This window comes from Procambarus clarkii, chromosome 41, assembly GCF_040958095.1.
Source record: "Procambarus clarkii isolate CNS0578487 chromosome 41, FALCON_Pclarkii_2.0, whole genome shotgun sequence".
NCBI lineage: Eukaryota > Metazoa > Arthropoda > Malacostraca > Decapoda > Cambaridae > Procambarus > Procambarus clarkii.
Window position 1 is genome coordinate 18,964,059 of NC_091190.1, and position 24,605 is coordinate 18,988,663.

The 24,605-nt window shown below is 46.6% G+C and overlaps 1 protein-coding gene across 2 annotated transcripts in view; it reads left to right on the plus strand.

Annotated features, from left to right (window-relative positions):
- Positions 1 to 2,668: 2,668 nt before the first annotated feature.
- LOC123761091 (ribosomal protein S6 kinase alpha-5) overlaps positions 2,669 to 24,605 on the plus strand; it is a 118,791-nt gene continuing 96,854 nt past the window's right edge. Inside the window, exon 1 of one of the 2 annotated variants that reach the window (XM_045747032.2) lies at positions 2,669 to 2,825. In XM_045747032.2, the coding sequence (XP_045602988.1) occupies positions 2,756 to 2,825 (70 nt within the window). In that variant the 5' untranslated portion in view covers positions 2,669 to 2,755. The remainder of the gene's footprint in view (positions 2,826 to 24,605) is intronic. The other variant, XM_045747031.2, reaches the window with a different exon arrangement.

The following is a 24,605-nucleotide window of genomic DNA, read 5'->3' on the forward strand; positions in this document are numbered from 1 at the left end:
ACTGGAGCTACCTCATCCCTTTGTGTGTATTTTACCTCAATAAACTTATTTCAATTTCAATTTCAATCCCCCCCCCACCAGGCGGTGCACCTGTTGGTCGCTGCTCTCTACCTCTGTATTAACTTGACACAGATGTATTCTCTCTCGCGAGGCGAGATTAGTATTGAACAAAACAATTAAAGAGTAAAAATTACCTATAATAATTAAATCCAGTCTGTTTATTTTACCAAAATATTGTTCAAGTTCAAGTATGTTTATTGAGATAAGAAAGAAATACATCTCAAAGGGATAGAGTAGCTTAGGCTATTTCTACCCCCCCCCCAGCCAAAATATTGTGTAAGAAAACTAGAGTTTCCGCTTGTGGCCCCGGGCACCAGGAGAAGGGGCAGGTCCCCACAGCAGGAGAAGGGGCAGGTCCCCCACAGCAGGTGAAGGGGCAGGTCCCCCACAGCAGGTGAAGGGGCAGGTCCCCCACAGCAGGAGAAGGGGCAGCTCCACACAGCAGGAGAAGGGGGCAGCTCCCCACAGCAGGTGAAGGGGCAGGTCCCCCACAGCAGGTGAAGGGGCAGGTCCCCCACAGCAGGTGAAGGGGTAGGTCCCCCACAGCAGGTGAAGGGGCAGGTCCCCCACAGCAGGTGAAGGGGCAGGTCCCCCACAGCAGGTGAAGGGGCAGGTCCCCACAGGAGGTGAAGGGACAGCTCCCCACATCTTTGAAGCTGAGATAAGGAGAGAAGGGGTGGTTGGGAGGGTGGGGACAGGAGGGGGGAGTGTAGAAGGAGGGGGCATGAAGGGTCCACCAGTACCATGACACGACGAGAGCAGCGACACACCACGCGGCACGGAGGGAGGGAGGGGAAGGTGGGGTAGTGGAGGGGGGCAGCGCACGTGGTACGCCGCCATTGAATCGATGGTTCTCCGTACACTTGCGTGTACCAACTAACCCGTGTCCGTCCTCCCGCTAGCCATCACCGGCGCCCAGCAGCCCTGGCTGGCGCCCGAGGTATAATTCTCAGAACGTTGGCGCGCTTTTAAGAACTCGCCATTATACATTCCCACAATTTCCTCGAACCGCCGGTGTCGGGAACCTCTCGAGTGCAGAGTTCTTGGCAGCCGGACAAGGGTTCCCAGACCCGGCATCAGGTGCGGAGTCCAGTATCAGCGAAAATGCCCAACAGGCTCAGGAAGCTGTACACCAGTTGATTAACAGCTGAGAGGAAGGGGGGCCAAAGAGCCGAAGCTCAACTTCCCGCAAGTTCAACTAGGTATAGATATCACAGTCCTCCCCCAAAGACAACTGCACCCGATATATATAATATAATTATCTGCTAATAAAAGCTGTACATGTGTATACATGTACAGATATAACGCATCATCACCTGTGCTTAATGACATTTGGGTCAGGAAGTCGCCCACTGCAGGAGGAGGCCTGGGGACAGGTGGCTAATGGAGTCGTCCGCCCCCGCGTAGCGAGGACCTGCTGGAACCTTCCCCGCCCTGCTAGGAACTTAACCCGTCCCAATAGAACGTCGCATTTTGACGTATACTCCACCTAAGGCCAGAAAATCGTCGTACTAGAAAATGGTAGCGGCTCGCGAAACTGACATACTGTCCCGTTTTTTGTTTTGGGTTCTCTGATGGGTTAGGATAAGGGGAGTTTAGTACGGCAGTTTCTTGACGTTGTGGAACCTTAGTAGGACGAGCTAGAGGAACACCTGGGCGTTGTCCTGCCAGCTGCCCGTGATGGAATTCTTGCCGAGATTACCGCTACGCCTTCCCGTTTACGCACACGGTACACGGCCCCACCACCAAACACGGTGCATGTCTGACACCGTGGGCGATGCAAAAGAGCACCGCTCCTGTGCAAGGTAAGTCCACTATGGGCTCACCATAGCCCGTGCTACTTCCCCGCTCCTGTGCCAAGTAAGTTACGGGCTCACCATAGCCCGTGCTACTTGGAACTTGTTCCGAGTAGCTGAATCTATAACAACACCGTGGGTGATGGGTACGTGTACCCACGCGGCAACCTATTGTTTGCGACAAGAAAACAGAGAAGCCCTGATAAGTCTGATACATAGATATAACAAGTTTTTGTTTGCGTAAATGAGCAAGATGTGTTAGTAAATACTTCATTATGACTGGTAGTACAAGCGAGAAGTCTGGCAGGCAAGACTGTTGTCTTAAGGGCGGAGTGAGGCATCACATATGCAGTATTCTAGCCTTGAACATTTTATTACACAAGCAAGTAGCAATATGAGTTAATAAGAGTGAGCGAGAGAGAGAGAGAGAGAGCAGTGTTTTGTATCTCAGGCTGCCGTTGTTGCTCTGCGGACGTTAATCTACCCTGATAACAATGATTTAAGGAACGAGGCAGTTTATCAGTGTTAAAACTGCCAGCAGCAGCCTGTCTGTCCCCTCAGCAACGGGCGCCAAGGCTGGACAACACTACCTGTCCCAGAATCAGCTGGGCTGTGGCGCGTGCAGCGGTGGCGGACACAACAAATTACATTATAAGCATTCAGCGCTTTTTCAAACGAAATAAGTTATTGTTTTGATGTCATAAAATACAAATAATACATATAAGCCTATTTAACTGAGTTGGAACGAGTGTATGACCTACATATGTGAACCTATGAATGATTGAGTGTACGAGACTCTTGGCCGCCCGCCCGGCAGCAGAGTCTAGTGTCATCTCGGGCAAGTGCGTCTCTGCAGGCGATGTTTGTGTGTTTCCAGAGAATTGAATTATTATACCTGTATGGAACCGTCTACCTCGAAAAAGGCTCCAGCACAAGATGGAGACATCATCTACCATGAACTCAAGAACGGTGAGTACTACTGACGAGGGTTAACATGGTTAAGAGGGTGTGGAATACAGTGACTCACTAGGCTTGAGTTTAGACGTGAGTTCACGCTGCCGCTCGGCTCTCACCACATTATATATTTTCTTGAAGACGCGATATTATCACATGTATCTATTCATTATATATTTAAACACGACCAGTTAATGAGCAGCTTCCACAGCTGCCTTGTGGCGTAGGCATACCCGACTGGCACTGTACAGGGAGTGATGTTGGAGCGTTTTACAGTGACACTCTTGTAAGAAGCTAGCAGCAACTTGACATGCTTATCAGGTGTTGGTGGCACTTAATCTTGGCCCTCCCAAGCAGTCGTCTCGCACTGACACCTCTTCCCCTCTCCCAAGAAAACACTGTGCACCTCCTTACACAATTGAACCGGTTTTTTGTTTGTGTATGTGTGTGTATTCTTTAGTTATTCAGCAGAATTATGAAAACGGGATAGGGGAAAAAAACAAAACATGTTGTGGTTGTTGACATAATGCAGGCAGTGGGATCCCAGCTGGTGGGGTGACCGCTGCACCTGTTGGAGGGGGGTACACATGCCCCCCTGCATCACCCAGCTGGCTGCCTGCCCTACTGACCGACCAAAGCCTTAATGTCTCATTCCACTGCCACCCCCACTCCAGTGGGCGCGTCTCGCCACTCTCCATACTCCTACCATTCTCCACTGAGCCGGGTCCACTCCACACTAAACTTCTCCTATTGTGACGTGGCCCCCTCTTTTATAAACACTGCTTCGCTTAAGTGGACGCGACAGAGTATTACTAAACTTTCCTCCTGTGGACAGATTCCCTACCTCCCCGAATGGATAGGTTCCCCTACCTTCTCCAGTGGACAGATTACCTTCCTCCTGCAGTTGACAGATTCCCTACCTCCTCCACCTGTCCACTGGAGTAGGTAGGGAACCTGTCCACTGAATAAATCTCCTTCCTTCCTCTACTATACATTAACATATTTGGTTGGCTTGTTGTAATATTTCTTATATTGCTAATAATATTGAAGAGCGAGTGCGTGCACTCTTGCACGAGTGTCTGGGCGTATAGGAATGTGGGTGTGTACTCAGCCAGCTATTTTCCAGACCCACCTTTTAGCATGCGGTCCACTTGCGTGGGTTGCTTGGGCAATGTGTGTACTCACCTGCTTGCAAGGCCGAGCGTCTAATCTTTAGGCCCGTCTTTTGACCATTAACATTTCAATGCAATAACAATTTTCACTCGTTTTTATCATATTTACATTTAAAACTGTGAGTATCGAATTAACCTCGAAATCTTTCTCATCTAGTTAATATAATTTAAGACTTAAATTGAAGAAAAAAGCTAACATCACTCGTTTGCGTATCTAATTTTTATTTAAGTGCCTATGTTCAACTGTTCATCGCTATGAACATTGCTTCTCTATGTACTTAACCAATTCCCCCAATCAATATTGCATGGGGCCGCCACCTAATCAATCTCTCTAATACTTTGCTGGAGATTATCAGTAGTAATTCAGTGGGTCCTGTCTTCCTCCTTATATAATGGTCAATCTCTGGTAGTTGACCCTATACTACCATGGGGTTACCTTGCCATGATTTCGGGGCTCAGGGCTTTCCCCCTCCCCAAGGCCTGTTCCCCCGACCACGAGGCTACTAATAAGATGTTTGTAAACATGATCGATGGTCGTACTCGGCGCCTAATCTACCTCTCGTCCGAGTTTGTTAAGTGTTAATGGAGTTTGTCATACAGTTCCTTGTCTGTACCTCTGTGTCCTCTTTTGCATAGTCTTCACATTAATGTGAAGACCTAATGTACCCTCCTAATGTGGGTATGTTAAAGTCGAGATTGGTTCTTGTCCTTGTATGCTATGTTATTGTTATTTTATAAATATTGTTATTTGTTATTTTATAAATATTGTTATTTGTTATTTTAGAAATATTGTGATTTGTTATTTTATAAATATTGTGATTTGTTATTTTATAAATATTGTGATTTGTTATTTTACAAATATTGTTATTTGTTATTTTACAAATAATGTTATTTTATAAATATTATTATTTGTTATTTTAGCTTTAATACATTTATTGTTATTTTAGCTTTAATACATTTATTGTTATTTTCTGAAATCCTGCGTATTCGTTTTTTTTTATGCCATGTCTTGGAAGATATTTACGCATGCTCTCAAGTCTCGTATTCTTGCAGTAGTTCTCTTGTGGCTTTAAATCACAGCCACAACCACATTTTCCCCTTTCACTGAGAGGTGCACAAAGGTGCCTTCTGAACGCTGTCAAGAGCCCATTCGGGAGCCGTTTTGACTGCTCCGCCACAGCAACGCTATGTTAAGATAATACACAACTAGAAAAAGGCCAAGGAGATGCAAGAAGCTCGCTTCTGGGTTAAGGAGACTGAGCGAAGCTTGCAAGAAATTGAAATAGGAAAAATTTCATTATAAGACAAAATTCTCCTTAACACACCGCATTTCTCCTTAACAAGATTCTAAGGAGAAATGACCAAGTGACGTAAGGTTCAAAGCGAGGCAAAGTAGAACATGTGACAAATGGAAAATGGAGATACAAAGGAGTTAGAGATGTAAGAATGAACAGCTTCAGTGTAAGGCTCATAAGTTATTGGAATAGATCAGATGAATCAATTTCGATTCTAATTCAATTGACGATTTTAAATGTAAATACAGTATACAAAAAAAAGATCGGAGAGAGTCAATGTATTAACACTTCATGCTTAAAAGGCGGGGGCTTAAGAGCAGAAGCTCGACCTACAAGCACATCTAGGTAAGTAAATCTTGATGAGTATATAGCTCTACCCAGATAGGGTTTTGTGGGCATCAGTTACTAGCTGTTCGCCCTTGTTCACCGAGCGGTAATTGGAGACCTGGTTGTAAACTGAGTGGCGAGTTGTGTTCCAGGGAAAAGTAGTATGGGTAAGGCTTATCATGAGCTGTGGGAAGGGAAGCTCTTATCCTGCTAACAGGATTCAGAAGTCATCTGTTCTTGCACCCACCTGTACTCACCTATTTGTGCTTGCAGGGGTTGAGCTTTGGCTCTTTGGTCCCGCCTCTCAACTGTCAATCAACTGGTGTACAGATTCCTGAGCCTACTGGGCTCTATCATATCTACATTTAAAACTGTGTGCATACAATTTAAAACCTGTGTATACAATTTTATTTTTGAGCAGAAAGCAGTTCAGAAAACTAGTAGAAATGTACACAAATGACTAGAACAGGCCCTCCACAACACAACATTACGACACAGGTAGCCTACTGTGACGGAGTGTGAAGGGGCAGGGTGTGTGGTGGGCGTTCCACCTTCACCATCTACGCTCCACAGCGCTTATCCCCCAACCCTAACATGCTCATTCCATAGCCCAGACCCCGCCCCGCCCCACCCCACCTGTCAGAACGAACACCTCTGGAATCAACCCACTTGTCCATAAGAAGCTTTTCCTAGCCCTCCTACCAGCTCTGCCTCGGATCCTATCCCCCACCTTAACCTCCCACTCCACATCTATCCCATCCCACCAATGTTTTCGCATTCGTCCTCTGCCTGCCCGTCCACAGCTCCTATCCCAACCTCCATATATACCTCTTTACGACTCCTATCCCTCTCCACACCGAGTACACCAGACTCATAACAGGATGAGCGACGGCTCAACACTGCTGGTAGTTCCCACCTGCTCTAGGATAGCCAACCCTGTTATCTTATCTCGCCACACTCTGCTGTTATTCCCACCGTCCTCCTCGCCTACCACACCACCACCACCACCGCGTCACAAGCTCATTAGTCCATACGAAAATAGCGCCTCTTATCCGGTGGTTCATGAAATATCTATGTCTACAGTACTTAACAAGGCCAAAGGTTACACAACGGTCAGCCTCTGTCAAACAGAGAAAGATATTTTGCTCACGGGCAGAAATTTGAGTTGAGATGGTACATTTAGAAGCGAAATTTCTAAACGTCTAAAAAAAAGCCTTCGTTCCGGAAATAGAAAATTTAGATAAATGCTTTATGGAACATTTTTTTCAGGAAAATGCCTCCTTTAGCAACTCGAGAATATTTTGATTATCATACCTCACTCAGAAGAATGGCTAAATATGTATCTGTCCGTCACTATGATAATTAGGTCGGAACTCTTTACTCCTTAAAAGGATGATGCTATTTGTTGACCAGACCACACACTAGAAGGTGAAGGGACGACGATGTTTCGACTTGAGAATGGGCCAGGACGGACCGAAACGTCGTCGTCCCTTCACCTTCTGGTGTGTGGTCTGGTCAACATACTTCAGTCACGTTATTGTCACTCCTCGCCTGCATGATGCTATTTTTCACTTGTTTTTAATTTGCGATGTCCGCGCGGTATTTGAAGAATTCCTTCAGTATCGTCTTTCAGTGTTTTAAGATTTAGCATATTTTTTTTAATTAGGCTATATTTTAATGTTTTTTATCACTGATTTGAAATGAAAATGGTGTTTGGAAACATTTTGCCATTAACTTCACCTGAACATTTATAAAAACAAAAATATGTCCTTAACAATTGCACTATGAAGATTTTGCCAAAAAAACAGGTGCGCAGTGCAGTGGTTAACACGTGCTGGCAGATCCTTACATCTACTGGACAATATAGACTCCCTTTTGATGGATTTTAGAACCATTTAAAAAAATCATGGAGAGTAGATACCTTGGAAAAATATATAGAAATTAATAGAGGCCCCTGGGCATGTCAACAGGTGCCCTGATGCCAACAGACAATCCCAATAGTATCGGCTGCAAACGATATCCAAAGGAACTTATGCAATAGATGCAATTGTTATATATTTTATAATTTTCAGCAAGAACGGGAAATATTGTATTTGTTGTTATAATATTATGTCATAAACCATACAAAGTAACTATACAGTGTAACTATATCTATATAACATCGTAACTATACCTTAGTATGTATATAGTAACTATACACCGTAGCCGCAATACTTCAAAAGCCACAAATTCTTCATAGATTCAACGATTGGAAGAGCTTTCTGCTCAGTGTTGCGCAGTTTAAAACCAGTCATTTTTCAAGCTCTTGCCCCCAGCAAATGTCAGAATTGTTAAAATGATGTACCGGGCACACATCAGATCTCTCTCCTGTGATGGAGAGTCTCTCTTCTGTGATTGAGAGTCTTCTGTGATGGGAGTCTCTCCTGAGATGGAGAGTCTCTCTCCTGTGATGGTGAGTCTCTCTCCTGTGATGGATAGTCTCTCCTGTGATGGTGAGTGTCTCTCCTGTGATAGTCTCTCTCCTGTGATGGAGAGTCTCTCCTGAGATGGAAAGTCTCTCTCCTGTGATGGTGAGTCTCTCTCCTGTGATGGAGAGTGTCTCTCCTGTGATGGAGAGTCTCTCTCTTGTGATGGAGAGTCTCTCGTTAAAATGATGTACCGGGCACACATCAGATCTTAGGTTGATTACGTTGTACCTCTGCTTACTTTAGCATCTGGAAATTTTTTTACAGGCTTTAAAAAAAATACAGTCCTGAGTATTATCCCTGGGTGCCCCCTGTGTCACAATACTTAATATGAGAAAGGAACTTAACTTAGCGTCATTGATCGTGTTGGTGAAATTAATATTCTAATAAGTATGAAGATTCTTAGGCTAGCCCATCTAACCTTTGTTCAAAGGCCCTCCAGACCTGCTTGGTTGCAGATCAACATTGTTTAACATTGTTGAACAATGTTGATCTGCATTATTGAACAATTCAAAACGAATGACTAAAACTGTAGCCGAGTTCAAAATGTATCAGATTCACAGTTTGTACCAAGAGAGACAATAACTGCATTTTCCTGCATTGTGCAAGATTGTTCTCTTTTTCAAGTTTTATTCCCTCCCTTTCTACCCCAAGAAGCAAATTAAAGATTAGCCCAATCTTCGTCTTGAGGCAAAGCTCAACGCCTTGAGCCATATTGATGCTCTGTCCACAGAACATTATCTTATATCAACCCATCCCTGCCCTTGTGTGGCAGTGCACAATAGAAAGTTGTTTTCACATATCCATACATTAAAACATTGATTGTAACCATGATATATATGTGCTTCAGCCTACAACTTAGACCTATTGTCTTATGTATGACCCTCTGTCCTGCGTGACAGTGAATACCAGCATTATCCTCACTTTAATAAGACTTTATCAAAATCCTCAGATTACGCAAAATTATAATTAATTTTGTCAATAAAGATGTTAATAATAATAATAAGTCACACCATATACACTGATGGTTCCCTACACCGCCCCACGGGTGCTGCTGCAAGTGCAGTTGTCCTGACAATGGGCGATGGCTTATATTTTGAGCCGGGAGTCCGTATAAACAACTGGGCCTCTACCCTTCAGACATAACTAGTTGCCTTGCTTCTTGCACTGACATGTGTACACAAGTCTCCAAACTTGATACATTAATTGTAAGTGACTCTTTACCATCCACCATCACCCCCCAGGATGGGTATGGGGTCCACCACCACCCACATGATGGGTATGGGGTCCACCACCACCCCACAGGATGGGTATGGGGTCCACCACCACCCCCCCAGGATGGGTATGGGGTCCACCACCACCCCCCCCCCTCCCAGGATGGGTATGGGGTCCACCATCACCCCCCAGGATGGGTATGGAGTCCACCCTCCCCCAGGATGGGTATGGGGTCCATCATCACCCCCCAGGATGGGTATGGGGTCCACCACCACCCCCCCCCCCCAGGATGGGTATGGGGTCCACCACCACCCCCCCCTCCCAGGATGGGTATGGGGTCCACCATCACCCCCCAGGATGGGTATGGGGTCCACCATCACCCCCCAGGATGGGTATGGAGTCCATCATCACCCCCCAGGATGGGTATGGGGTCCACCATCACCCCCCAAGATGGGTATGGGGTCCACTTCCAGCCCCCAGGATGGGTATGGGGTCCATCATCACCCCCCAGGATGGGTATGGGGTCCACCACCAACCCCCAGGATGGGTATGGGGTCCACTACCACCCACATGATGGGTATGGGGTCCACCATCACCCCTCCAGGATGGGTATGGGCTCCACCACCACCCCCTAGGATGGGTATGGGGTCCACCATCACCCACAGGATGGGTATGGGGTCCTACCACCCCTCAGGATGGGTATGGGGTCCACCACCACCCCCCAAGATGGGTATGGGGTCCACCACCACCCATCCAGGATGGGTATGGGGTCCACCACCACCACCCACGATGGGTATGGGTTCCACTACCACCCCCAGGATTGGTATGGGGTCCACCACCACCCACAGGATGGGTATGGGGTGCACCACCACCCACAGGATGGGTATGGGGTCCACCACCACCCACAGGATGGGTATGGGGTCCACCACCACCACCCAGGATGAGTATGGGGTCCACCACCACCTACAGGATGGGTATGAGGTCCACTACCACCCCCCAGGATGGGTATGGAGTCCACCACCACCCACAGGATGGGTATGGGGTCCTACCACCCCCCAGGATGGGTATGGGGTCCACCACCACCCCCCCCCCCCAAGATGGGTATGGGGTCCACCACCACCCACAGGATGGGTATGGGGTCCACCACCACCACCCAGGATGAGTATGGGGTCCACCACCACCTACAGGATGGGTATGAGGTCCACTACCACCCCCCAGGATGGGTATGGGGTCCACCACCACCCCCCAGGATGGGTATGAGGTCCACCACCACCCCCCAGGATGGGTATGAGGCCCACCACCACCCCACAGGATGGGTATGAGGCCCACCACCACCCCCCAGGATGGGTATGAGGTCCACCACCACCCCCCAGGATGGGTATGAGGCCCACCACCACCCCCCAGGATGGGTATGAGGCCCACCACCACCCCACAGGATGGGTATGAGGCCCACCACCACCCCACAGGATGGGTATGAGGTCCACCACCACCCCCCAGGATGGGTATGAGGCCCACCACCACCCCCCAGGATGGGTATGAGGCCCACCACCACCCCACAGGATGGGTATGAGGCCCACCACCACCCCCCAGGATGGGTATGAGGTCCACCACCACCCCCCAGGATGGGTATGAGGCCCACCACCACCCCCCAGGATGGGTATGAGGCCCACCACCACCACCCCACAGGATGGGTATGAGGCCCACCACCACCCCACAGGATGGGTATGAGGTCCACCACCACCCCCCAGGATGGGTATGAGGCCCACCACCACCCCCCAGGATGGGTATGAGGTCCACCACCACCCACAGGATGGGTATGGGGTCCACCACCACCCCACAGGATGGGTATGAGGCCCACCACCAGCCCCCAGGATGGGTATGAGGCCCACCACCACCCCTCAGGATGGGTATGGGGTCCACCACCACCCCCCAGGATGGGTATGAGGCCCACCACCAGCCCCCAGGATGGGTATAGGGTGCATAATAAATGAGCTAAACCCAAACTCTTGCCCAGATTGTGATTGTTTTTTATATTGGTGTAAATGGAGATAAGTGGCATCCTTCACCCCAGCCAGCCTCTTAGCCACTAACGTCAACAGTGTTATCTGATAGTCCAACCCCCCTCCCCCCCCTCTCTCTACCAGCCCACTCGCCCACCACCACACTCTTACAACCACCACCACCACCATTAGGACACCACTAGTACAACTACCATCAACAGTGTTATCTGATAGTCCAACCCCCCTCCCGCCCCTTTCTCTACCAGCCCACTCGCCCACCACCACACTCTTACAACCACCACCACCACCATTAGGCCACCACTAGTACAACTACCATCATTGCTACCACTACCGTAGCACCCCCTAAGGTTACCTTACCTTAACTACTATTATTTTATTCCGCCAATAATTAATTTCGAATTAAATAAGGGTTTAAAATTATGTATAGTGTACCTCTTATCCTAATTGGCCTGATATCTTCCTATGGCCTGATATCGCTTATCAGAATAAATCTGGTGGCATAAAATATTGTTCAATTTGGCAGTCTTAAATATTCGGGAAACGCCCAACACAGTACAGATATTCCAAGAACGAGATCACACCCATGTGGTCACCCATCCAATTACTGACCAGACTCATCACCGCTTAACCAGACAACATCATACCGGTTTCATTAAAACAACAACAAAAAATAGCATTACATCTCTTAATATTGAAACCCACTTGTTGTAGTTTGATTGTGAATAAATTTAAGAGAGAGAGAGAGAGAGAGAGAGAGAGAGAGAGAGAGAGAGAGAGAGAGAGAGAGAGAGAGAGAGAGAGAGAGAGAGAGAGAAAGAGAGAGAGAGACACTATTTACCATGACTGACTTGACTGTTAAGTTACAATATTAACCCACAGAGGCAGTGTGTATACAGTTACCAGTCTTCCACGAAGCGAGTGCTGTGGCCCCCCAACCCGTCCCTCTCGACTAGCACGTCGTATTTTGACGAATAATTCACCCCTACGGCCCAAAAAACTGATGTACTAAAAATTATAGTGGTTCGGAAAATTGACGTGATGTCCCGTTTTCTGTTTCTTGGTTCATGGTTAGGGTAATTTAATACACCAGGTTTGTGACGTTGGAAAGGCCGAAGAGCTAGGAACAGGCAGATACCACACAGTTCGCTGGGTTATTGAGCACTCGACCGCAGAGTGAGGGGGTGCCCGTGGCTAAGTGGACAGTACGCTGGATACGTAGTCCTGTGGACCGGGGTTCGATTCCCGGTGCCGGCGGGAAACTATGGGCAGAGTTTCTTTCACCCTGATGGCTCTGTCACCTAGCAGTAAATAGGTACCTAGGAGTTAGACAGCTGTTACGGGCTGCTTCCTGGGTGTGTACTCACCTAATTGTGCTTGCGGAGGTTGAGCTCTGGCTCTTTGGTCCCGCCTCTCAACCGTCAATCAACAGGTGTACAGGTTCCTGAGCCTATTGGGCTCTATCATATCTACACTTGAAACTTTGTATGGAGTCAGCCTCTACCACATCACTTCCTAATGCATTCCATTTGTCAACCAAATGTGTGTGTAGGGGGGGGGGAAGTAGTTAGTAACAGTTGATTGACAGTTGAGAGGCGGGCCGAAAGAGCAGAGCTCAACCCCCGCAAGCACAACTAGGTGAATACAGAAGGTGATTGATGTACTTCCACAAGCACCACCAAGTTATAATTGACCATCATTAGCATGCATAAATGAATTTGAATCTGTGCTTAGACACCAAGTATAGGAACTTATCACGCTACACCAAGTATAGGAACTTATCACGCTACACCAAGTATAGGAACTTATCACACTACACCAAGTATAGGAACTTATCACGCTACACCAAGTATAGGAACTTATCACGCTACACCAAGTATAGGAACTTATCACGCTACACCAAGTATAGGAACTTATCACGCTACACCAAGTATAGGAACTTATCATGCTACACCAAGTATAGGAACTTATCACGCTACACCAAGTATAGGAACTTATCACGCTACACCAAGTATAGGAACTTATCATGCTACACCAAGTATAGGAACTTATCACACTACACCAAGTATAGGAACTTATCACGCTACACCAAGTATAGGAACTTATCATGCTACACCAAGTATAGGAACTTATCACACTACACCAAGTATAGGAACTTATCACGCTACACCAAGTATAGGAACTTATCACGCTACACCAAGTATAGGAACTTATCACGCTACACCAAGTATAGGAACTTATCACGCTACACTGCCGTATGACATACACTATACGCGGGCATGATGTGTCGCGTTGATTGTGTTCGGATTTACCAAAATGACTTGGCTCCAAAAGTATGATATTGCGGGCACTGTAACTGTAATATGTGACGGTGTTCTGTAACTAGTTAGCATAGTGCTTTAATATATATATACATATATATATATATATATATATATATATATATATATATATATATATATATATATATATATATATATATATATATATTGTGTACATAAGTTGTAAAAGGCAGTGTCAGTTTCCACTTGGGTCTGATGAAGATCTTTTATGCCCTGTGCAGTTCTTTAGCGATACCACTCACAGACTCAGCATGGGGTGCACAACAAACTTGCCGTTGCTGGTGGCGCAAAAAGCACCAAGTCTTAGATATGGGTCAAGTACGCCGTCAAGGGTTCCAGATTGTGTTGACGGGAGTCCAACACGTCTCTCATATCCCCCGTAACTGAGGCACAGTTAATACGGGACAGTCTCTAATATAATATTAAACAAAAACAATAATTCGTGTTGTACAGAATAGTAAATAAGTAGGAGTGGTAAAACACACACACACACACACACACACACACACACACACACACGAGGCAGAAACAAATGGGCAAAGTTTCTTTCACCCTAAGTGCCCCTGTTACCTAGCAGTAAATAGGTACCTGGGAGTTAGTCAGCTGTCACGGGCTGCTTCCTGGGGTGTGTGTGTGGTGTGGAAAAAAAAAAGTAGTTAGTAAACAGTTGATTGACAGTTGAGAGGCGGGCCGAAAGAGCAAAGCTCAACCCCCGTAAAAACACAACTAGTAAACATACACACACACAGGGACGTTAGAAAGAACTTTTTCAGTGTCAGAGTACTTAACAGATGAAATGCATTGGGCAGTGATGTGGTGGAGGCAGACCCCATACACAGTTTGAAATGTAGATATGATAAGAGCCCATGAGTAGGCTCAGGAATTTATCCAGCAGTTAATTGACAGTTCAGAGGCGGGATCAAAGAGCCGAAGCTCAGCCCCCGGCAAGCACAGCTGGGTGAGTGAGTACACACACACACAAGGTCCAGTCTCCTCCCTAACCACACATTAAGTAGCGGCTTCAAGTCGATGACAACAGTATAGCCAGAAAGGCGTGCACCCGCCATTACAACTCCCAATAATGGCCGCACGGAACAAAAGCCGCTAACACTGTAATTACGGTAATGGACATCAAACACAATCTATATCCGGATCAGAGTTATTGCCACCTGAAACTTAAGCTCCTGTCACCCCTGACCTAGGCTATCGGCACCCCTGACCTAGGCTATCGGCACCCCTGACCTAGGCTATCGGTACCCTGACCTAGGTTATCGGCACCCCTGACCTAGGCTATCGGTACCCTGACCTAGGTTATCGGCACTCCTGACCTAGGCTATCGGCACCCCTGGCCTAGGCTATCGGCACCCCTGACCTAGGCTATCGGTACCCCTGACCTAGGCTATCGGCACCCCTGACCTAGGCTATCGGCACCCCTGACCTAGGCTATCGGCACCCCTGACCTAGGCTATCGGCACCCCTGACCTAGAATATCGGCACCCCTGACCTAGGCTATCGGCACCGTGACCTAGGCTATCGGTACCCTGACCTAGGATATCGGCACCCTAACCTAAGTTATTGCCTTCGTAACTTAAGTTAGCAGAATTTAACTCTAAAACTGAAAACTTTTGATCTTTAAATCTTTAGTTAATCTGAAAAAAGGTAAATCCGTATTTTCCGATAGCGTTATCATTTAATATAGCAAGCGACTGATATGCGTAATCTACTAACAACTAGTAAATGTGAATCAGGCGAATCAATATGCCTTTGAATGGTAGGTTTAAACCAGCAGCCTCATGCATGAATGTTGCCTATGAATGGTTAATGTGTCGCATGTTTGGCTGTGTTTGTAAACATTGGGTCTGGCGTAAATCCACAAGGGGGGATGTGGGGTAATATTTTAATATATTATAACTGAGCACTGCAGAGCTCTCTCCCCCCCCCCCCTCCTACCTCAGCAGAGCTCCACCCCCCTTCCCTCAGCACCGCAGAGCTTCCAGTTACTGTAGTTTGTGTGTAGTGTTGTAGTTACTGTAGTGTCGATGTATTTGTGACAGTTTAGGATAATACAATCAGCTTATCTATCTCTCTGTTTATCTCATTGACTGTATCGTGTAACTGTAGCAGGTTTACTAAACAATATTACCCTTATGTGAGCACCTATTGAGAGCGCATATGTCCTGAAATATTGAGATTGTTCGATAATATTTTACATTATTTTAATTTGTGTGAGCTATTCTGGTTTAGTTTATTATATATATAAATTTTTTATTTTTTTTTATTTTTTTATTTATGGTGTATACTTTATTTATTTATATTTAAATAAATATAAATAAATAAAATTATATAATAAATTATATAATTTTTATTTATTTATTTTTTATTTATGGTGTATACTTTATTATACAAGGTTACACAGTTACATATCTGATTGGTTACAAAATGTGGACATTAAGAGGAAATAAGGGGAAATTTGTTTCTTAGAGGCTGTAGATTTCTTCGAACTCTTCCAATGCCGGGCAGGAACCGAGGATGCAGCAGGCGTTTCCCCTCTGGATCGCGACACTGAGGCGCTGAAAGAGAAAACTTGCCGCTCTAGGGTCTCTTGTAGTTTCAATGAGCCGGGACCCAAGATCCTGAAGAAACCTCCTTGCACTCTCTCCCCATGGACCAAGGGTCTCAGATCCTACTGGAACGAAGTTGTATCGGTGATCTATTTCCCTGTACTTGGTTGACTTGTATCTTTCTCTGTGTGTCGCCGCGGATCCTGCTTGGCCGGCAGAGAGGTTGATGTATGTGGCTGGCAGGGTGGATACACAAGTATAGTCCCACGCCAATTGTTTGCCACCCTTCCAAGGGCACAGTGTGATTCCATATGGTCGGCCAGCAAAGCTAACCGAGTTACGACGCGAGGCTCTCTCTCTCTCTCTGCTGGACACTGGGCAGAAGCAAGGCTCATCTTAATGATATCATTGACTTCGTCGTGCTTAGAATGCGAACCGCCTGATTTTCCATAGTGCAGGCCATGTAATTCACTTTCGTCTGCATCTGAGTCGCCATAAATACAGCTACGAATGTTGTGGATATGGGCAGCAAGGCAGAGTGCGACTGCAATACGGAGCTGCTGCCGATCAAGACGTGTGCCTGTCGCAGACATAGTGACTGCTAAAAGGAAGTCCCCTGCATGGGGAGCCTGCACAGCTGTGAGGCGTGCACGATCACTGGGGGTTGTTGCTGCCTCCAGCAAAGCTGTGGCTTCTTTGTCTACAATGCTGCTGTCCCAACTGGATTGTTTCTTGGCTTTCAACATGGTTGGTCTGAGTGCTGGGTCTGCCATAGTATCTCATTTTGTGTTGCATTCCATATAGTGAGGGTCATGTATCCTTGCTAAGTCACCCAGGGTTTCAAGTACAATTCCCTTGACCGGCGATCGCTGGTGAAGTGGTTTCAGTACTGTGTACCAGGAGAGCCCTGGCTATGCAGGTTCGAAGCCTAGTCGGGTCATAGAGTTGGATAACATTTTTTTCCACCAATTTATAAATGCCTAACTCGTAGCAACTAACAGAAACCCGGGGCCCAGCCACCTGAACTGATCGGAGCAGCGACTGCATCATTACTTACATGGTCGGGGTTCGATCCCCGATGGTTCAAGTGGCTGAGCACCGTTCCTTCACTCCGTGGTCATGTCCCAGCTCCAATCCTGTCCTCATATCCCTTTCAAGTGCTACATAGTTATGTTGGCTTTGATTTTACTTCTCCTAGTAACCTGACGAAACCCAAATGCGTGTATAACACAGTGATAACAACCATTACACAACACAGAGGTGCGACAGGTTGGTGAGTAGTCTGTAGTCACTCTTATCAGTGTAGACTAGTGATCAACATGCATCATATTATACACACAATGTTGTAAGTGTAGACTAGTGGTCAGTGTGTGTGAGTGTTTGTATAATTACCTAAGTGTAGTTACAGGATGAGAGCTAAGTTCGTGGTGTCCCGTTTTCCCAGCACTCTTTGTCGTATAATGCTTTGAAACTACTGTGTGTGTGTACGTGTGTACTCACCTATTTGTGCTTGCGGGGGGGTTGAGCTTTGGCTCTTTGGTCCCGCCTCTCAACTATCAATCAACTGGTGTACAGATTCCTGAGCCTACTGGGCTCTTATCATATCTACATTTGAAACTGTGTATGGAGTCAGCCTCCACTCAAATTGACATTTGAGTACAGACATCTGAGAGTGAACTTGGGGAGATATGAGAGTGAATTTGCCTCAAATTTTGCTGTGGGAGAGTGGACGGGTAATCGTCAACTTCACCATGGGAGTAAACATAACCCCCCCACCAAGCCCCAGGATAAGCATGCACAAGCCCACGCAACCAGTGACAATAAATGTATATGGGAGCATCAGCAACAGTGAACCTCCCAGGTAGGTGGGGGCACATCCGCTCCCTCCCACCCCTCTCTCTCTCCCCCAAACAGGCAGTGCACAACCCCCTCCCTCCACCCCCACTCCCCCTACAGCATACCTAACGTTGTATAGCAGTGAGGTGGACGCTGGGTGCCAACCGCCTTGGCAATCTTGTGATGTATGCTGGCACCTCTGCTTCACCACCACACCCTCTCACCACCTACACCCTCACCACACCCACTCCTCACCACCTACACCCATTATTACACACAGCCCTCACCCACCACCCCATCCATCTCTCCACCCCATCATTCATTTACACTTTGGTAACAAGTCTGACCCAAAACTGTACGAACAAGAGCTGGGACACATTCTTCAACACTATATTTGTGAGCGCCCTGTTATCAATGCCTAAAAGACCAAATGGTATGTGATAGCCTATGGTAACTACCTCATACACCCACGAATACTGGAATATACTCCTGTTCCTTACCCCAGAGTCTGCTAGTCCAGACTAGCAGACTAGACACGTATCTCATGCAGACGATGAAAGTCACAATGACGTGGCTGAAGATATATGATGACCAGAAGACACATCAGAAGATGAAGAGACGACGACGTTTCGGTCGATGGTCTCGACCGTCCAGGACCATCGACTTGATAATGGTCCAGGATGGACCGAAACGTCGACGTCTCTTCATTTTCTGGTGTGTGTAGTTTGGTCCACGTATCTAATCTTTTCTCCTGATTCCATGTAAGACTAGCCATCCTGTGAGATGGGGAGAGGAGATGAACTCATAGCTGGTGCTTGATCAACAGCACCAGCACCTATTCCATATCCAAGCACCTATTCCATATCCAAGCACCTATTCAATATCCAAGCACCTATTCCATATCCAAGCACCTATTCCATATCCAAGCACCTATTCCATATCCAAGCACCTATTCCATATCCAAGCACCTATTCCATATCCAAGCACCTATTCCATATCCAAGCACCTATTCCATATCCAAGCACCTATTCCATATCCAAGCACCTATTCCATATCCAAGCACCTATTCCATATCCAAGCACCTATTCCATATCCAAGCACCTATTCCATATCCAAGCACCTATTCCATATCCAAGCACCTATTCCATATCAATCTTTGATATGGAATAGGGTTGCAGCACATTGTTGTGTATACGTAAGCTTCTTAATAGAAACCAAAGATGAGCAAGGGGAGTTAGATCTCACTTCCTAAGGAGGGTAGCAATATCCGAAGATACTCTGTCATTTTGAGATGTATCTTATTGCCTCAATAAAGGTATTCGAACATGAACCTCACTCCCCAGTTGTCAATGATAAGTAAGCAATAATTGATAAGCATCGTCCTATTTAAGTTCGCGTTGCATATCTGTCTGTCTGTCTGTCAACCGCAACTATTTTCTCAATCTCCTGGCTTAAAAAAAATTCTGCATTTAAACTGTGTGTGTGTGTGTGTGTGTGTGTGTGTGTGTGTGTGTGTGTGTGTGTGTGTGTGTGTGTGTGTGTGTGTGTGTGTGTGTGCTTGTGCGTGCGTGCGTGCGTGCGTGACGTACTATTCATGCGTCGTAGTCTTTAGTGTTGTCATGATATGTGCGTTTCCCAGAGCTGTGCAAAAAACACATTGGCACATAATATATATATATATATATATATATATATATATATATATATATATATATATATATATATATATATATATATATATATGTCGTACCTAGTAGCCAGAACGCACTTCTCAGCCTACTATGCAAAGCCCGATTTGCCTAATAAGCCAAGTTTTCATGAATTAATTATTTTTCGACTACCTAACCTACCTAACCTACCTAACCTAACCTAACCTAACTTTTTCGGCTACCTAACCTAACCTAACCTATAAAGATAGGTTAGGTTAGGTTAGGTTAGGTAGGGTTGGTTAGGTTCGGTCATATATCTACGTTAATTTTAACTCCAATAAAAAATTGATCTCATACATAATGAAATGGGTAGCTTTATCATTTCATAAGAAAAAAACTTGAGAAAATATATTAATTCAGAGAAACTTGGCTTATTACGCAAATCGGGCCTTGCATAGTAGGCTGAGAAGTGCGTTCTGGCTACTAGGTACGACATATATATATATGTCGTACCTAGTAGTACTTATATACTTATAAGTACTACTAGGTACTACTATAAGTATATGTCGTACTTATATATATATATATATATATATATATATATATATATATATATATATATATATATATATGTCGTACCTAGTAGCCAGAACGCACTTCTCAGCCTACTATGCAAGGCCTGATTTGCCTAATAAGCCAAGTTTTCATGAATTAATATATTTTCTAAAAAAATGTTCTTATCAAATGATAAAGCTTCCCATTTCATTATGTATGAGGTCCATTTTTTTTTATTGGAGTTAAAATTAACGTAGATATATGACCGAACCTAACCAACCCTACCTAACCTAATCTAACCTATCTTTATAGGTAAGGTTAGGCTAGGTAGCCAAAAAAAGCTAGGTTAGGTTAGGTTAGGTAGGTTAGGTAGACGAAAAAACATTAATTCATGAAAACTTGGCTTATTAGGCAAATCGGGCCTTGCATAGTAGGCTGAGAAGTGAGTTCTGGCTACTAGGTACGACATATATATATATATATATATATATATATATATATATATATATATATATATATATATATATATATATATATATATATATATAAGTGGCTGAAGTCCTCGTGCGCCAGGCAGCGTTTGGCCTCTTACTGCCCCAGTTGTTGACTGTAACTTCGATATCTAAGATGTATTAAGGAAGATTTATCGTTGCTCTTGAAGGCACAACCGCGTCGGCGGCCAAGGTGACAACGGAATGATCCCTACTGGTCAAATGTGAAAACTTTTTATTTTGGGGGGGGGGGGTAATTATAGAAATCGCATTTATATATATATATTTACAATCACATGATCTTTTTGGATGAGGAGGCGTCAAAGTTCACCAGGTCGGGCCTCCTGATGGTGCTGTCGACGTCCTCAGTGCTGGTGACGCACTGAGGGCGTCGACAGGGAGCGTCTGGGATGCTCTCGGACGTAGGTTCGAATCCTCGTCACGGCCCTTGTGGATTTGCTCATTTGATGCATCACGCTATTGTGATTTCTGGGTGTAAGGCTATTATATATATTTTTTAATTTCTTTTTGTAGTAATTTGAGATGATGTTGATATATGCTCTAATATATCAACACCTGTTATACTTCATATATCATTCTGCCCGAAACGCTGCGCGTACTAGTGGCTTTACAAGATTGTAAATACTGTACTATTCAATGTATTCTCACAAACCCAATGTACCTTCTTGTATATATATAAATAAATAAAATAAATAAAATCACCGCTGTTACCACCTACATTACGCCAAGTATCACCATCACCACCTACAAACAACTCGAAACAAGGGATATATATATATATATATATATATATATATATATATATATATATATATATATATATATATATATATTGAATCAGTTTAAATCCAGGTAAAAGACATGGGTAAATACTGGTTTGAAAACGTACATATATATATATATATATATATATATATATATATATATATATAAGTCTGGGTGGATAATAAGAGGAGCTGCCTGGTATAGGGCAATATAGGCTTTTGGCAGATTACGTTAATTCTTAGATTTATATATATATATATATATATATATATATATATATATATATATATATATATATATATATATTGCAACGTAGGTTGTGTTTGTGGAATGTTTCACTATACTGTGTGTGGTGTATGGTGTACACCACCCTACACTGTGTGCGGGGCCACGGTGTACACCTCCCTACACTGTGTGCGGGGCCCACGGTGTACACCTCCCTACACTGTGTGCGGGGCCACGGTGTACACCTCCCTACACTGTGTGCGGGGTCACGGTGTACACCTCCCTACACTGTGTGCGGGGCCACGGTGTACACCTCCCTACACTGTGTGCGGGGCCACGGTGTACACCTCCCTACACTGTGTGCGGGGCCCACGGTGTACACCACCCTACACTGTGTGCGGGGCCACGGTGTACACCTCCCTACACTGTGTGCGGGGCCCACGGTGTACACCTCCCTACACTGTGTGCGGGGCCACGGTGTACACCTCCCTACACTGTGTGCGGGGCCCACGGTGTACACCACCCTACACTGTGTGCGGGGCCACGGTGTACACCACCCTACACTGTGTGCGGGGCCACGGTGTACACCTCCCTACACTGTGTGCGGGGCCACGGTGTACACCTCCCTACACTGTGTGCGGGGCCACGGTGTACACCTCCCTACACTGTGTGCGGGGCCACGGTGTACACCTCCCTACACTGTGTGCGGGGCCACGGTGTACACCTCCCTACACTGTGTGCGGGGCCACGGTGTACACCTCCCTACACTGTGTGCGGGGCCACGGTGTACACCTCCCTACACTGTGTGCGGGGCCACGGTGTACACCACCCTACACTGTGTGCGGGGCCCACGGTGTACACCTCCCTACACTGTGTGCGGGGCCACGGTGTACACCACCCTACACTGTGTGCGGGGCACACGGTGTACACCACCCTACACTGTGTGCGGGGCCACGGTGTACACCACCCTACACTGTGTGCGGGGCCACGGTGTACACCTCCCTACACTGTGTGCGGGGCCACGGTGTACACCTCCCTACACTGTGTGCGGGGCCACGGTGTACACCTCCCTACACTGTGTGCGGGGCCACGGTGTACACCTCCCTACACTGTGTGCGGGGCCACGGTGTACACCTCCCTACACTGTGTGCGGGGCCACGGTGTACACCTCCCTACACTGTGTGCGGGGCCACGGTGTACACCTCCCTACACTGTGTGCGGGGCCACGGTGTACACCACCCTACACTGTGTGCGGGGCCCACGGTGTACACCTCCCTACACTGTGTGCGGGGCCACGGTGTACACCACCCTACACTGTGTGCGGGGCCCACGGTGTACACCACCCTACACTGTGTGCGGGGTGTACACGATGTACACACACACCAACACCGGCGCGGGGGATGAAGCACAAGGGGCGAAGACTGGAGACACCATTGAAGTTCACAACAGCGGTTCATGGCTCATCATCCCCCCCTCCCCCAACCCCCAACACCACCTCCCTCCCTTCCCCCAACCCCCAACACCACCTCCCTCCCTTCCCCCAACCCCCAACACCCCCTCCCTCCCTTCCCTGCCCCTCCCCAGCTCCGGGAGAACTGCAGCGACTCCTGACATTTGAAACACCCACGCGCAGCCTCAACAATGGTCAAAACCCACCCACTTTGTGCAGTTAATTACTGGACGATATCCTCAAAGTGTCCATAACGTTAACTAGTTACTGTACCCGCTTGATCACTTGTTCCTGTTGGATTAACTAATTAGCCAGATTTTGGGGGGATTGCTTTGTCACGTAAATCTTTATGAACTGTCTGTGTTGTCTAGGACAGCTGCTAATGTGAGGATCTAAGTATGGTGTTAGTGGTAAGAAAGGCGTCAGTGGTGTAAGTGTAGGCAGAGATTAATTGAAGATGTAAGTGTGAGGTTAAGGCGGGTGTGTGTGTGTGTGTGTGTGTGTGTGTGTGTGTGTGTGTGTGTGTGTGTGTGTGTGTGTGTGTGTGTTGAGGGAGACGAGAAGCAGCAGCAACTGCATGATGGTGTGTTCACTTGTTTGTGTCTGCAGGATCCAGCGTCATGCTCTTGCTGTTTGTGTGTGTGTTTGTGTGTGAGTTTTTGCGTGTGTGTGTGTGTACTCACCTAATTATACTCACCTAATTGTGCTTGCGGGGGGGTTGAGCTCCGGCACTTTGGTCCCGCCTCTCAACTGTCAGTCAACTGATGTACAGATTCCTGAGCCTTACTGGGCTCTGTCTTATCTACATTTGAAACTGTGTATGGAGTCAGCCTCCACCACATCACTGAACGGGTGTGTGTGTGCGTATGTGTGTGTGTGTGTGTGTGTGTGTGTGTGTGTGTGTGTGTGCGTATGTGTGTGTGTGTGTGTGCAAGAGTCAGCTTTATGGCTCACAGACATTACTCCCACTCAGCTGCTCGGCTTGTCGGGCCCCCGCCTCCATTCTTCCAGTACAGGTGCTCGCCCCCTACCTTCCAACCCCCCCCCCACCCCACCCCACAGCACAACCCCTCCCCCCATAGTCAGAAAGGGGGGGGGGACTGTCAGAAAGCTTTCGACACAGTACCCCATAAGAGGCTGTTGCAATAGTTGGAGAAAGAAGCTGGAGTAAGGACATGGTCGTAGCTCAGTCGATTAAGGCAGCGTTTGGGGTGCTCTCGGACGCAGGTTCGAATCCTCGTCACGGCCCTTGTGAATTTGTTGACCGGGCCGCGAGGACACTAAGAAGCCCCGAAATCATCTCAAGATAACCTCAAGAAGAAGGAAAGGGATCTATCGGGAGAAAGCGCCAAGCTGTTGTAAGTGGTAGGGTGCTCCGATGGATAAGGGAGTACCTAAACTACGGGAA